The sequence below is a fragment of the Condylostylus longicornis genome, unplaced genomic scaffold, assembly GCF_029603195.1.
Source record: "Condylostylus longicornis isolate FDR11 unplaced genomic scaffold, ASM2960319v2 ptg000054l, whole genome shotgun sequence".
Lineage (NCBI taxonomy): Eukaryota > Metazoa > Arthropoda > Insecta > Diptera > Dolichopodidae > Condylostylus > Condylostylus longicornis.
The window spans coordinates 661229-676226 of NW_026578023.1; the positions used below are offsets into that span (position 1 = coordinate 661229).

Below are 14998 nucleotides of genomic sequence, written 5' to 3' on the forward strand. Positions count from 1 at the left end.
AATTCAAAAAAAACAAAACTTAAAATCGTAAAAGTGAATAAGAAAATTAGTATTATAGAGAAACCATAGAAATAAAATTGAATAAAAGTAAATCCCTTTTATCTTATTTAAGAAGTAACAGTACATTATATTGGTATTAGTAAAATAATTTTACTCAACTTGTGTGGTGAAGTTGAAAGTCATTTTTATTTACTTTAATATTTTTCTTTCTTCTTCCTTTCAAGGCATTTTGAATTTTTTTTTTTTTTTTTTTCAAAATATATTCATAAAATTCCATAATAGTTATGCAATTGTGTATAAAATTATCCATTCATATTAAAATTTTTAAGCAGTCACAAACGCAGATGAGATAGAGTCAAAATGACAAATTTTAAAAATCTTAAAAAATAGAGAAATGTTATTCTGTTGTTATTATTGACCGCATTGAATACAATAAGGGAGGTTATGTAATTTCGGATTAAATATTCGGATGTATTATACAACGGCACTTCCGCTGAGGTTCCAATAAATACGGGTATTCGACAAGGAGACAGCCTTAGCCCTATTTTGTTTAATGTTATAATGGACGAAATAATAAAAAAGGTGAAATGTGCTGGCCGCGGATACAAAATAGGGGACAATGAAATAAAATGTGTATGCTTTGCTGACGATGCCGTTCTGATATCAGATAGCGAGGATAACCTGCAAAGATTGGTTTATGCATTTGAGAAAGCCGCGGAGGAATTTAATATGGAGATATCAGTAGAAAAAACTAAAAACATGGTAATATCCAAAAACCCTCTGCGATGTAAGCTTGCAGTATACGAAAAAAGCATCGAACAAGTGATGGAATTTAAATACTTAGGAGCACTTATAACATCATCACGTGATCTAACCAAAGAAGTTAAAACACAAGCAACTAAAGCATCATCGATTTCAGGTTATTTAAAAGATGTTATCTGGAAAAATAAGCACATGAATATTAGAAGCAAAACCCGCATATATAAGACATGCATAAGACCTATAATCACTTATGCAATAGAAAGCAGGGCAGACACAAAAAAGACCGAAAATATTATGAGCGCAGCGGAAATGGCTACATTAAGATCCATAACAGGTTACACCAGATACGATCATAAACGCAACGATGAAGTAAGAGAAATTTGGGAAATTCAGGATATTGTCAAATGGAGTAGAAGAAGAAGAAAAGAATGGAATCAGCATGTACAAAGGATGTCGCCAGACAGGGTGGTTAAAAGAGCATTCATGGGGAAACCCAGTTCGTGTAGACTTCCAGGAAGACCACCGAAGAGATGGCAGGAATGCTGGACTTCCGGCTCAATGTCAGATCATCATTAACAAAAAAAAAAAAAAAAGAAACAAATATATTATATTGTATCAAATAAATTTATGTATATATATAATGTATGCAGTATACATGTATTCATATTCTGTACTAATGTTATATATTATGTTCAACGCTTTTGTAAATTAACAGAGCAAGGCTCTAAATAAAGAAGAAGAAGAAGATATTCGGATGTCGAATTTTCGGTGGAAATGAACTTTTCCATGATAGGAAAGCGTAATTTAACAATTTCTAGAGAGATGTCCGTCTGTCTGTATGTAAGTAGGTCGGTCTGTGTGCGTACGCGTGTATTTCAAGTTCAGCTGAACCGATTTGGATGAAATTTCATATGTAAGTTTGATTTGGCTATTTTGGAATATGTAAATTTTATATTTTTGCTCATTTAAAAAGAAATAATCAACTAATTTCCGTAAAATTTAATATCTAAATTTGAAGTTAAATTTTTGGAAAAATCAGAGCACCGAAACCGAACTGGGGGCAGATTTTAAATTTTTTACCATGTCTACGTTGAAATTTCTTGAAATTTGATATTTGAGTTCTGGTTGCTAACGAAACTACCAGGCAAACTTTTCAGAGAATTCAGATGGCACAAAGTGAAACTCTACTAAAAGTCTTTATATAAGATATAATATTTGAAATTTTTGAAATACTTTAACTTTGTTTAAAAAAATTACGATGCATTCTAGTATACTCGTATTTTAAATTTTCAACAAATTCACTTTTGAATGTAAATTATTGTCTAATTTACGAGGCTGTCAAAATATCTCTATTAATACTACGCTGGTTTAATATTCATGTAAAACGTTAAACTATAAAATTCCCTAAGATTTTAAAGTTCTCTGTATTCATATTAATTTGATAATTTAATATTTTTCTTAAAGTTTGTAATATTTTCTATTTTCAAAAACACAAAGAAATATAGAAAAAAAATATTGTCCTCAAAAATCTATAGAGCCAAAATAATTTTAACGTATCAATATCAAAATTCTCATAAATTGATTTTTGACAGGACAAGCCCCTAGATATTATTTATCCTTTATAGACAAAGATTTCTCTAATAAAATGAAACCTTTACCGTAATCAAAATATTGTTGTGAAATTTTGTTTTTTTTTTTTTGCCATTTTCAAAGTGGGTGTTTAACTTTTCTAAAATGAAAAAAAAAGAACAATATGAGAGAAACAAAAACCACTTAAGGAAAATATTTTTTTTCTTTCAATTGTTTGATGATAGCGATGATGATAATGGCTTGATCTATTATCGCTGTTATTTTGAAGGAGCAGACCTTTTTCGAATTCAATAATATATTCTATGATTTGTATTTTATTTTCTTATTTATATTATTGTATGTATATGTATATGTACAATGAAATATGTTTTAAAAAGCAAAATAAATAAAAGGATAAAATGTAAGTTTTTTCTTTATATTTTTTCAATATAAAATTGAAATTTTCTCAGGCATATCACTTGAAAAAGAATTACTTTTAATATGTTAGGAAACAAAAAAAGGAGACATGGAATTTTCTTTTATAAACGCTAATGATAATTTTTAGTGGAGAAAACAAAAACAAGTTCTTTGAATTGTTCAATTTACTGCAATTTCGATTGAATATAATAAAATTTTTAAGGATAAAGGATTGAATGAAATCAATTTTGAAAATAATTTTATTTCGGTCGCCATTTTAACGAAAATAATGCAATTTTAGATTTATTTCATATTAAAATTCAATACAAAAAAGGGGTTTTTGGCTATATACTTCCTGAGTTTAGGGACGAAATAACGATATTCTTAAAATGATATACGAAATCACATTATTTACTGGAATCACTTTTGATTTTATAAGATTTTTACTTTTAACGAAAATTTATATATGATTTAATTCCCAGTTTATATCGTCATAAAATGAACGTATATTTACTGGTGTGATCAACATATGTGCAAGTAAATTTGTGTATATTTGCTGGGGTTCAAATTATAAGTAAGGGCCATACGAGAATAGTTTTCAACGTCTAGATAGGTCATAACAGACTCAAAGTTAAATGATAGACATAGATGTGAATAGAAACCGGTGACCTTATTTATTTGACCTGATCTCGTTATTGGGATTACATTAAACATAATTGCTATAAAAAAATTCATAGAATTAGAATTTCTGGAAATTACGAACCAAAAATATAAACCAATATTTAATTAAAATATTTTACAGTTTCATTTTGTATTAGGTAATTGCATATTTTTGGGATATAATTTTAGATTTTTAGAAAAAACTATCAATCAATTTTTATTTAAATTTAAAAATCGCAAAAAATTCCATATTTTATGTGAATAGTTTTCGAATCCAGTTCGAAAATTGTTCATTTAATATTAATACAATAGACTGCAAGACGGTGTAAAGTGTTTAATTGAGTATACTAGAAAATTTTGTAAAAAATTCAACAATTCAATTAATAAATTTTCAAAAATCAGCTAATCAGCGTAGGAATAAAATGATTATTTAATTCATTTGTAAAAATTCATTAACAACTTGTAATTTAAGCTCAATTATAATTAGATCAATTTAAAAAAAAAAAATTTATACCCATTTTGAAAAAGAGAGAAAAATTCATATTGAATCAGCATAAAAATTAAACTTGCATAATATTAAAACTCTTCAAACTCAATTACAAATCATAAAATGGACTTGGAAGTTTAATATAAAAAAAATTGTAAAATCAGGAAAATTTTCTATTTAGGCATAAAATCGTCACATTAGCAATTCTAAAAATTAACAATATTCTATAATTGAATTTCGGAACTTTTATATTTGTACGGCAATTTTGTTTTTTTGCATTGCATAGGTAAATGAATTTCTCTACAATCCAAAACTCTATGTACACTTATATTGAGAATTTCATTGAAGCTTAAATAATTTATTCATTTATAACCACTACATACACATTGAAAGTAAAAAGCAAAAACTAAAAAAAAATTTTAAAATTTATTCATTCTAAAGGATATTGGGTCATCAGCATAAAATTTGCAATTCAAAAATTGTATAAATTTAAGTTTCTTCTCGAAAACCATATATGTAGATGAAAAAAAAAGTCCTTCGTATTTCTTATGTGTTATTCAGATATTTTGAAAAATTTCATTATTAACACTTAAATTCGCTATATTCATTACATTCGTTTACAATAAGTATTTTTGCTTTCTAATACAAATTATACATAATACGATGTACATATAATTTATTTACAATTTGAGTTCACCTGCATGTGTGTATGTGAAAGTAATTTGTGCAAGTATACTAAAAATAAGATAAGTTTTTTTTTGTTATTTTCATTAAAATTCAATTTTAAGAGAAGTCATGTTAGTTAACATGCATGTGTAAGCAATAATATAGAAAAATTTAAATATGGAGTTCTGGGAGATATTAACATACCTGTAAACATAAGTCAGAGTTGGGTTCAAGATAGTTTTGGAAGAGAGTTTCGGAAGATGTATTTGAATAAATAATGTGAATTTTTAGTTCTGTTCCAAAAAATGTAAAAAAAAATGTTGCTTTCTAAATTTAATTCAGTCTATCCATGCATGGCGGATCTTTTAGATTGTCAAAATGTAGATGTCTTGAACAACATACAAACATTGATGAACAGCTTTGAATGTGTAAAATTTGTAAAAAAGACTTAAAATATATTTTCAATGACACTAATTAATTATTCAATTAATTTGTTATTTTTCTTTTCCCCCAAAAGTATGCAATGGGACATTATGTTACGGTATATCATAAAATATCGGCTCATTGCATACTTTAACAGTGATTTCAAGAAAAATTTTCTTTATTTGTTTTAAAATACAAATTAAAAATTGAAATACAACCCTGATTTCATTTATGCGATACATTCCCTTAGATTAAATATCCCTTGGATTTTATTAATTTGAAAAATTCCCTAAAATTTCATTTACTTGAACATTATAGTTCTTGTTTTTGGTATATAGATTTACATTTGCAAACTAAAAGTGAATTTGCAATCTAGGAGTGAAAAAGTAACTATTAATACAATAAACAAATAAAATTCTTCAAACTCATATAACATTCAAATAAATACCAAACCAGATTGATATCTTTCAGCTCACAGAACAAAGCCTACGTAATATTCAATGAAAACCACAAAAAATTTTAATTATTCGTGTTTAAAAATAATCAAGCTTTATCACTAATTTTAATGCCTTGTTATTGTCATAATATGTACATATATGAAAATGTGTTTATGTATGGTCCTATTGTGAATTATATCAATAAAAGTGTATAATAATTCAAAATTTTTCACTTATAGAATTACTTCAAAATTTTATTTCAAAAATTTTTATGTACAGTCATCAAATGAATTTTCACTTTATTAGGTGAACCAAAAATAAAGAAGAATTAGCAAAAAAGAAAAGAGATTCAATGTACAGGTAAAATATAAGAACTGCTAAAGATATGAGAAACACAGGTATTTATGGTAAACACCAAAAGGATGTAAGCTATAACCACAATAGATTCACTATTTTGAGTAATTTTGGTACAAAACTGAATTTTACAGTTCAATCAATTCTATTTTATGATTTCCTGAATTTAAAATTTCTATGAATTTTGATAATTTACAAGAGTTTTTTATATTTGAAATTTAATTAATAATAATCAAGGACTATAAGAGTTTAGATGTGTAAGTGTACTAATAATATTCAATTTAAATATTTTCTTTTAATTCTCAATTTTAGTTTTTTGTGAAATTTCTCAAAAATTCTCTTTCTGATTAAGTATAATTAATTGTAGGCGAATGCTAATGAAGCATAAATTTTTATAAATGCAAATTTTTTCCAATACACATACATATATACATACATAAAATGTATGCTAATTTTCCCAATTTGTAATTATAAGCTGTAACAGAGGGAATTAAGAATATTTTAGTTTACTTACATTTTAGTCTTATTTCCATTCAAACAAATGAAGTCAATTCGTTTTTATTCCGATTCCGATGTTATCCTCTTTCAAGTTAATTTTATGATTTGATTCAAAATTTTATGACTTTCCAAATTTTTTATTTTCTTCGGTTTCACTTAAGGAAAGACATAATTCTTTTTTAAATGTTCGTACCATAAAGAAAATGATCGTACCTATTATCTTGTCCATCCCACATAAAATTGGAATTTCTCAATTTTGGATTAGTAAATTGACCGAAGAAACTTGCCATTTTGTTTGTATTTCTTTAATTCGTATATTGATAATTTGGTATTAACAACAACTTTTGAAAATAATGTCGAAAATCTGAATTGAATCGTGCGAAATATTGACTGGAAATTGAAATTTGCGAATGAGTTAATTAAAATCTAGTGTTAGCGAGTGTTACTATTGAATTAAAGATTGGAATCTGAATATTAACTATAAATTTCGATCCAAATATAAGAACCATACAAATTTGCAATTTTCCTCTTCTATATTTAAAATCTGTAATTTTCCTCTTCTATATTCTATGGAAAATCAATTTGCTAAAGATCATAAGGTACATATGTTTCAAATCAGAAAAATATTTTAAACAATTTAAATAAAATTAATTTAACTATTAAAATAAAATTAATTTTAACTATTTAATTTTTATAAAATTTAAAAATATCTTTAATATTAACTTAATATTAAACAAATACTGCCATATATTGCTGTCATACAAGTTATTTGCCTACACATTACCTTCATTATAAATACATGGGTAAGTAATTTTAGTTTAACTCTTTTATGCACAATCGATGACCTATAATTTATAAAATAGTGCCATGTCATGCAAACTGTTTATAGGCATAAATTTAATAAAATTTTTTTTTTCTTATCATTATAAGAATAATGTACATAACTTATACAAAGGGTTATATTTATTTTATTATACATTTACATACATGTATAATTGTGAATTTATACTACAGACTAATATAATATTTTCTTTAAAGCCTCAAAATTCATTTCGTAAGTTTATATATACAATAAAATGTCCTTACTGAAGAAAATTGCACAAAATATTTATAGAGAAAATATACTTACATATATTATGAAATTTTTGTAGTATATGTATACAGAAATATAACAGAATTCTTTTCAGCTTGGGATAACATGATGATTAATTAATATATCATAGAGTTGGAATCTAAGGGAAAAGTTAAAACTGAATAAAAGTTACAAAAAAAAAGAGTCGAAAAAGAAAAAGAAAAAAAGATTAAAATGTAGAAGAATAAGCCCTTTGACAGATCACTTTTTTTTTTAATTTATCCTTTGTCTTACTCTATATTCTTTTTTGTGCTCTACTCGAAAAAAAAGGAAATTGAAATAGAAAAAATAGACATTCATAATATTTACATATAACAGCACACATGCTTTAATACTAAGGTAGATACGTACTATGTTCTAATAAAAATAACTTAAGCAATTAGTTTGGAAAAAAAAAATATTCTGTTTGTTTTAGTGGAATTCCCCTTTCTTCATATTACAACATGTTGGTTCGTTAGAATTCCCATTACTATATGAAATAAAGTTGTTAAATGAAAATTATATTTAAATGTTATAAAAGTTTTGATATAATTATATACAGAGTAATATTTGATATACATAAATATATTATATTCAGTAACGTTTTTATATTATTACGGTATTCTATTACGGTAGCTTCTATTAAATTTTTTACTTAAATTAATAGTTGAAATTGTATAAATATTTTAAATGCTAGTAGAAGTCGGAAAATTTTATATATTTTGCTTGAATTTTGATATATTTGGTATAATACAAACCAAATATTTTGGTAATTATTACATACCAGATTACGGGGCACAGACGATAATGCTAAATATATTTTTTTTTTAAATTTCACAATTTTATAGTCTATTTCATTTCAATTTTCCTTAAATTGTTATAATATAGTTACAAGTTTCTAATCAAGTATTTTTTTACAAGAAAATGTCTGGTGTTTTGTTAAGACCCTCATTTTGGTAAAACATGGAGTGCCAAAAGTTGACGTAAACCAGAAGTCAAAATATTAATAAAAATATCTTATAAAAATAAAATTAGCTTTGGAGTTAGTTCACAAAGTTGACTTAGTTCTTTTTCCAAAAAAAAATGTTCTTTTTCCAGAAAAAAATTAACTTTTGGGAATTATAATTGGGAAAGGAACGCCCATAAAAGTAAACATCGGTTGATGGTGATCTTCTTTTGTTCATCTGAACATATTCTCTCACCCCAATTCGCAAGTACCATCGAGCTTCTTATATCCTATATAATTTGCAAAAAATGTATAAATAAATTATTTTGCCTAATTTTATGCAATTTTTTACTTTGAAATTTTTATCGCCTTTTTTTTCGATTTTGATTTCCTGTCGATAAATGAAAACTAAATGAATTGGAGAGCATATTATTTTATTTTCTTACACAATTTAACAACCAAATAAATGACTGTAAAATGTAATATTGCCAAGTTTTAAAAAATTAGGTTAAAAGTGTTAGAATTATTATAACGAACCAAGTATAACGAAAATTAGAAAAGGGGAGAAAAAATGATCACAGAAGGACATTTTATAATTTTTAAATCATTCATTATAATAAAATCAGAATAACTCAGACTTGTGTATGAGATAAAAATCCTTTTTTAACCAAATTGGTTTCGAAGAATGTTAAAGGACATAAATTGTTTCTTATACAATAATTTATTTATTTTCTTCCGGCATCATAATATTAAATAGAAAGGACATGATAATAAAAATTGCTCATAATTTCTTATATAAGATTGCTCGTAATACAACAAGAAAACAATTCTAACAAAATTAATAACAAAACAAAGTTTTCAACTTTCCGCAACAGTAGAACATCACATTTATGGCATGAGAGACAACAAAAAAAAAACAAGCCAAAAACAAATACAAAATTACAAGAAAGAAGAAGAAAATTATGAAAGGATAACTTTGACGTTAAGGATAATTAAGTTTTTTTTCTTTTTCTCAGACTTAAGAAATTGTTGTGTTAGTTCTTGAAAATTATTGTAAATGTATTATGAATGCCGAAGAGATAATACTTCTAAAAGTCTTTTACTTGTTGTTTTTCGAATTAATGAAGTATATATCAATTTTTTTTCTACTGTTGCTACTGTGATAAAAGTATTGACTTTTCAAGAATAGTTTGAAGTCATTAATCATAGAACGTAATCATTTTCATTTTACATAATTCAGGGAAAACAAGTAAATTTTTATTTTAAAATAGTTTAAATATTTCTCGATAATTAACCTACTTTTCAAATAGTTGATATGATAAAGTTTTTTTTTTAAAGAAAATTATAAAGATTGTTGGTTAACCTATAGTTGAAACACTTCCATTTAAAATTTCTTGCTATTAAAAATTACTAACTATATGGTTAACTGCCGGCTATGGTTAGAGATCACCTCTAGTTAGTTGATATCTCATATCATTCACTTAAGAAAAATAAAAACTTTTACTTACTTGCTATTCATACTTAGAAAACATTGGCTTACATTTTCTTGAATAACCTTTGAATTAATTCTCCAACTTGAAAATATTGAATTAATTTCCATTTAAAGTGGATTTAAAATGACAAGATCAATAAATTTCTTCCAGTAACGCAAAGAACAATTGAAATTCTTCCAGAATACAAAAATTCAAGAATATATCCAAAAACTGTTGTAAACTCTGGCCATATTTCATTCTTCCAAATAATGGCAATAACATGTAGGCATATAATAATTTACGATAAAACAGTTTAGTAGTTTAGTAGGCTCTTTAGGATTAAGAATTAGCCTTTTCAATTTAAATAATTGAGAAAATTAATCACTATAATTAATTAATTTACACACTTCTTTAATTACAAAAATAAAAGATTTTGTTTTTTGCTCTTCTAGGATTCTGCTATAATTAAATTAATTTAAAACAAAATTTTTTTTTTCACAATTCCCGAATCTTTTTCATTTATTCCTCATTAATTAATTTTTTTTTATTTTTTTTTGTTTTCTTTGACATTTAAAATACAAAACTTCAGTTTTTGTCAAGAAAAACTTTTATCATAAATTTTCATCAATTTCTTAATAAAAAATTATTTTTAAATTCAAAAACAAAAAAGGCCAACTACATTTTATTTATGTAGTGACAAAAGAATTTGAAAAAAGTTAATTGGACAAAATTGAATTCAATTTGAATTTTAATTACATAATATGGATTTGAATGAAAGTATAAGATCTTTGGCAAACACAATACAGACAATTCAACTCCTTATTTTTATGAACATATTTTTGCATGCACATATACATATATCTACTATCTAAGAGTGTATTATACATATAAAAACTTATTTTCGTTTTTCCTTTTATTTTAATATCCTTTCTTCTTAATATGAAATATCTGTCTATGGATTGCAAAGAAGAGATCTATTAATTATTGTCATTAAAATTGAAAGACAACAATTTTTTATTTTACATTTTCTCCTATACATTTTCTGACAATTAATAATTCAATACGCCAGATTCATGTACGTTAATACAGCCATGAGATTTTTAATAAATTCAATTTTTCGTTGGATTCTAATTAAAATCACTTAGTATATGTTTTGTGTAGAAACAAAAGGTTCACTTATTACTCTAATGAGATAAATTCACGGATGTGAAAATGTCGAAAAACGAGAAAAGATATAGTTAACCGTGTCAACTCTATGATACCCATACGAATAAATGGTTTTAAATGTTGGAGACAATTGGCATAAACTTTCATATAACCCCTTGCTTTTTATATCTAAAAATTTTTTATACATGTACGAGATATGAGAGTTACCTAATAAACTCATAGAATCTAAAAGAGTTTTACAGACACATGAAGAGAGTTTTACAGAAATGATAGCCACATCATTCTTTTGTTCAAAATTTTAGCTTTGAAGTTTTAATAGTTTATGAGCTATAAACAAAGCGGTTATGACTTTATATGGCAGCTAACATAAGCAGTCGAGAAATTTTTAACGGCTTTTATCAAACATAACAGCCCTAACAGCGAATTTCCGCAAAATTAAGCCTGATTCACATCTTCCGAGAAAAAAAAAACCGTAAAACATTCGAACTAATTTCAATAATCTCTAATGCCTAATTTCGAACATTGAGCTAATTCATGATTGTTTTAAGTTTTGTCTTATCCTAAAAGTATGCAATAATATGAGGGTTTTTGATATAAAATACGCAATAATTTAAGGCACAATTGCTATTGGTCCGGATTTTCTTGTGCGAAAACCGGAATGTGCTACTTTCTAAATCATTACTTTAATACGTTTATTATTCTTTTACTTTCATCAGCAGTGTGAAAATATTTGGTAGGTACCTACATTTTTATACCCGTACGAACGTATGTTCGAAGGGTATACTAAATTTGCCTTACCGTTTGTAACGCTAAGAAATAACGGTGTTAGATATAGACTCAAGTGTATGTTTTTGATCAGCGTCAAATTCTGAGTTGATTTAGCTTTGTCTGTCCGTCCGTCCGTCCGAACGATAACTCAAAAACTAATTGAGCTAAGTTCACCAAATTTTCACAAATGATTTATTGTAGTAAGTGCCAGAACCCTATTTAAATTGGACGTGATCGGGGTACCGGTTCGGGTAGCTGCCATACAACTTCAAAATTTATTTGGCTATATCTCAGAAACTATAAAAGTTGTGGTATTGAAATTTCACACAAACGAATATATTAGTAGGGCCAATGTGTCTCATAAAAGTCGTTGAAATTACTTGGCTCCTTCTGGTACCTGCCATACAACTTCAAAAGTTATTTGACTATATTTCAGAAACTATTGAAGCTATGGTATTGAAATTTCACACAAACGAATATATTAATAGGGCCAATGTGTGTCATAAAAGTCGTTGAAATTACTTGGCTCCTTCTGGTACCTGCCATACAACTTCAAAAGTTATTTGACTATATTTCAGAAACTATTAAAGCTATGGTACTGAAATTTCACAAAAACGAATATATTAGTAGGGCCAATGTGTCTCATAAAAGTCGTTGAAATTACTTGGATCCTTCTGGTACCTGCCATACAACTTCAAAAGTTATTTGACTATATTTCAGAAACTATTAAAGCTATGGTATTGAAATTTCACACGAACGAATATATTAGTAGGGCCATTGTGTCTCATAAAAGTTGTTGAAATTACTTGGCTCCTTCTGGTACCTGCCATACAACTTCAAAAGTTATTTGGCTATATATCTCAGAAACTATAAAAGCTGTGATATTGAGATTTCACACAAGTGAATATATTAGTAGGGCCGATGTGCTTGATAAAATTCGCTAAAATTTCTTGGCTCTTTCTGGTAGCTGCCATACAACTTCAATAGTAGTTTGGCACAACCAGTATTTTGAAAAACACATAGTACTGAAATTTTGCATAAATTAATATGGTGATACGGCAATTTAAAGTCATAGTCTGCCCCATAGTTAGTTATGGCACATTAGTTATTCGCACATAGGACAACAAATTCGTACGGGTATCACAGAGTTGACAAAGTCAACTCTACTTTTTTTCTCGTTAATTTTCGTTTTATATATGTATATCGTTACTCTTTTATCACGTTGTTATCACTTTCTTTTAGAGTATATCCTGGTAATTAATTACATTCATTAAAACTAAAAACACACTGCTTTCTTATAAAAAAGTGACTTGTTGCTATAACGAAAGGCGTAAAATTGCAATTTTTTTTTGTCGTTATTCTTTTTCATCCTTAAATTTCGCATTGTGTTTGTACTATGTATGAAATGTGTATAGTGATATACGTATAAATCTAGTCGCTTTTTTGTTATGTATATTTAAAATTACGTAATCAGCAACAATTTATATAAATATACAAAATATTTCTTCAATTAATTTATAGAAAAACTGTTGATTGCCAAGAGGAAGGAGACAAAATATTTCGAAGCTAAACGAAAAAGAATAGTGTCTTAAGGTTTACACTAAAATTTTTGAAAAATTGAAATTACATTATAAATTTTATAAATCGTACGTAACATTTGCATTGAAAGAGTTTGAACATAGAATTTTTCATGGGATTAATTTTTTAGAAGATTTTATTGAATTCAAATAATAATTTTTATTTGCTTTTAGTGAAAGAGAATGTCCTAAATGTTACTCGTACATTCCGAATAGAAATACAAAACGGTTTAAATGCAATCATAAGCACAGCATCCTTGTTATTTAAAAGTTTATTGTATCACTCTCAAGAATGTACAAGTTTTCTTAATAAAATAATATATTGAGTTTTTTTAAGTAATACCAACATCGCTCCATCAACAACCAGGAATTGATAATAAAGATTCACTTTATTTCCAATAAAGTATACAAACCTACGCTATAGCCGATTATTTGGTAATGGTTCCCATCGCAATGATGAAGCAAAAAAGATTTTAAATTTCTTACAAATTAAATTTGTTTTTTTCTTATACCGTGTATTCATTGATACCGTTAAATAGTGGGAAAAACAATAAAAACATATTAAAAGTAATAGCATTAATTTGAAAAATGTGGTATTTGATGCTCACATTGTTCAATTCGCGACAAGTCACATGCATATATTTTAATAATCTTAATATCTTTAAAGAATAAAAAAGAGATTATAAGAGTGTTATTGAGGAATACGAGTTCGAGCGAAAATTTATGCTAACACGCTTCAAAATTGTCCCATCTACTACGTTTTCAAACAGTAGCGATAAACTTATCGAGTTCTAGCCGTGATTTTCAATATTAAACATATTTGCAGGCAGATTTTAGATATACTCGAATAATCGGGACTAATTTTCATGGAATTTGTATTCGAATTACTAAAGTGCTGGCAGAATAAAATATCAATTTGAAGATTTTTTTCCTTTACAAAGGAATTATGTGTAACATATATATATATGGTATTAAGTGATGGAAATGGTTTGAAATCTATTATGATATTGGGTAGAAGTCACACACTCACACGTACGAATACACTATTTGAAAACTTGTATGGAATTGACAAAAATCATTCTTGCTTTCAATATCCTTATTATCCTGCTACCATTATGATAAGTTTTTATGGTATTCAATATAATTTGCTTATGTTTCATAAAATTTTTCATCAACAGCTTGATAAACAATCTAATATACTTTAATTTTTTTATGAATTTTTTTTTTTTAATATAATCCAAAAGGAAATTTTTTTGCCATAGTTTTTTTTTTTTTGTTTAAAAGAAATTACGTAAACAAAACGGTTGATATACTAAGAGCGGATTACATAAATATTTTAATTCTTCATTCTTTTTTTTTTTGCACTTAAATTGTGTCTACCTACCTTCGGTAATCATCGTCATATTTCAAAAGGAATTCGAAAATAGAATGCAAGCAGGTATCCTCCAAATTAAATTCTGTTACTTTTTTCTTTTTTCTTTCTACTTATCTGTTTTATTTTCTCTTTCCTTTTTGTTAATGAATTGCATAATTATGCATCGGGGGTAAAAACAAAACGGTACTGTAAAAAACAAAAAAAACAAAAATTTTACCAAACAAAAAAAAAAAAGACAAAAATGTAGGAAAAACTTTTTTCTTGAAGGTAATTTAAATATTGGAGAAAAGAAATTGCAAAGGATGAGGG

General features: G+C 26.2%; 1 protein-coding gene across 1 annotated transcript; it reads left to right on the forward strand.

Moving 5' to 3' along the window:
* The first annotated feature begins 561 nt into the window (after nt 1-561).
* On the forward strand, nt 562-1338 carry LOC129611625 (uncharacterized). Its single transcript, XM_055524845.1, has one exon. The coding sequence runs from the start codon at nt 562-564 to the stop codon at nt 1336-1338; it is 777 nt and encodes a 258-aa protein (XP_055380820.1).
* Nucleotides 1339-14998: the final 13660 nt, after the last annotated feature.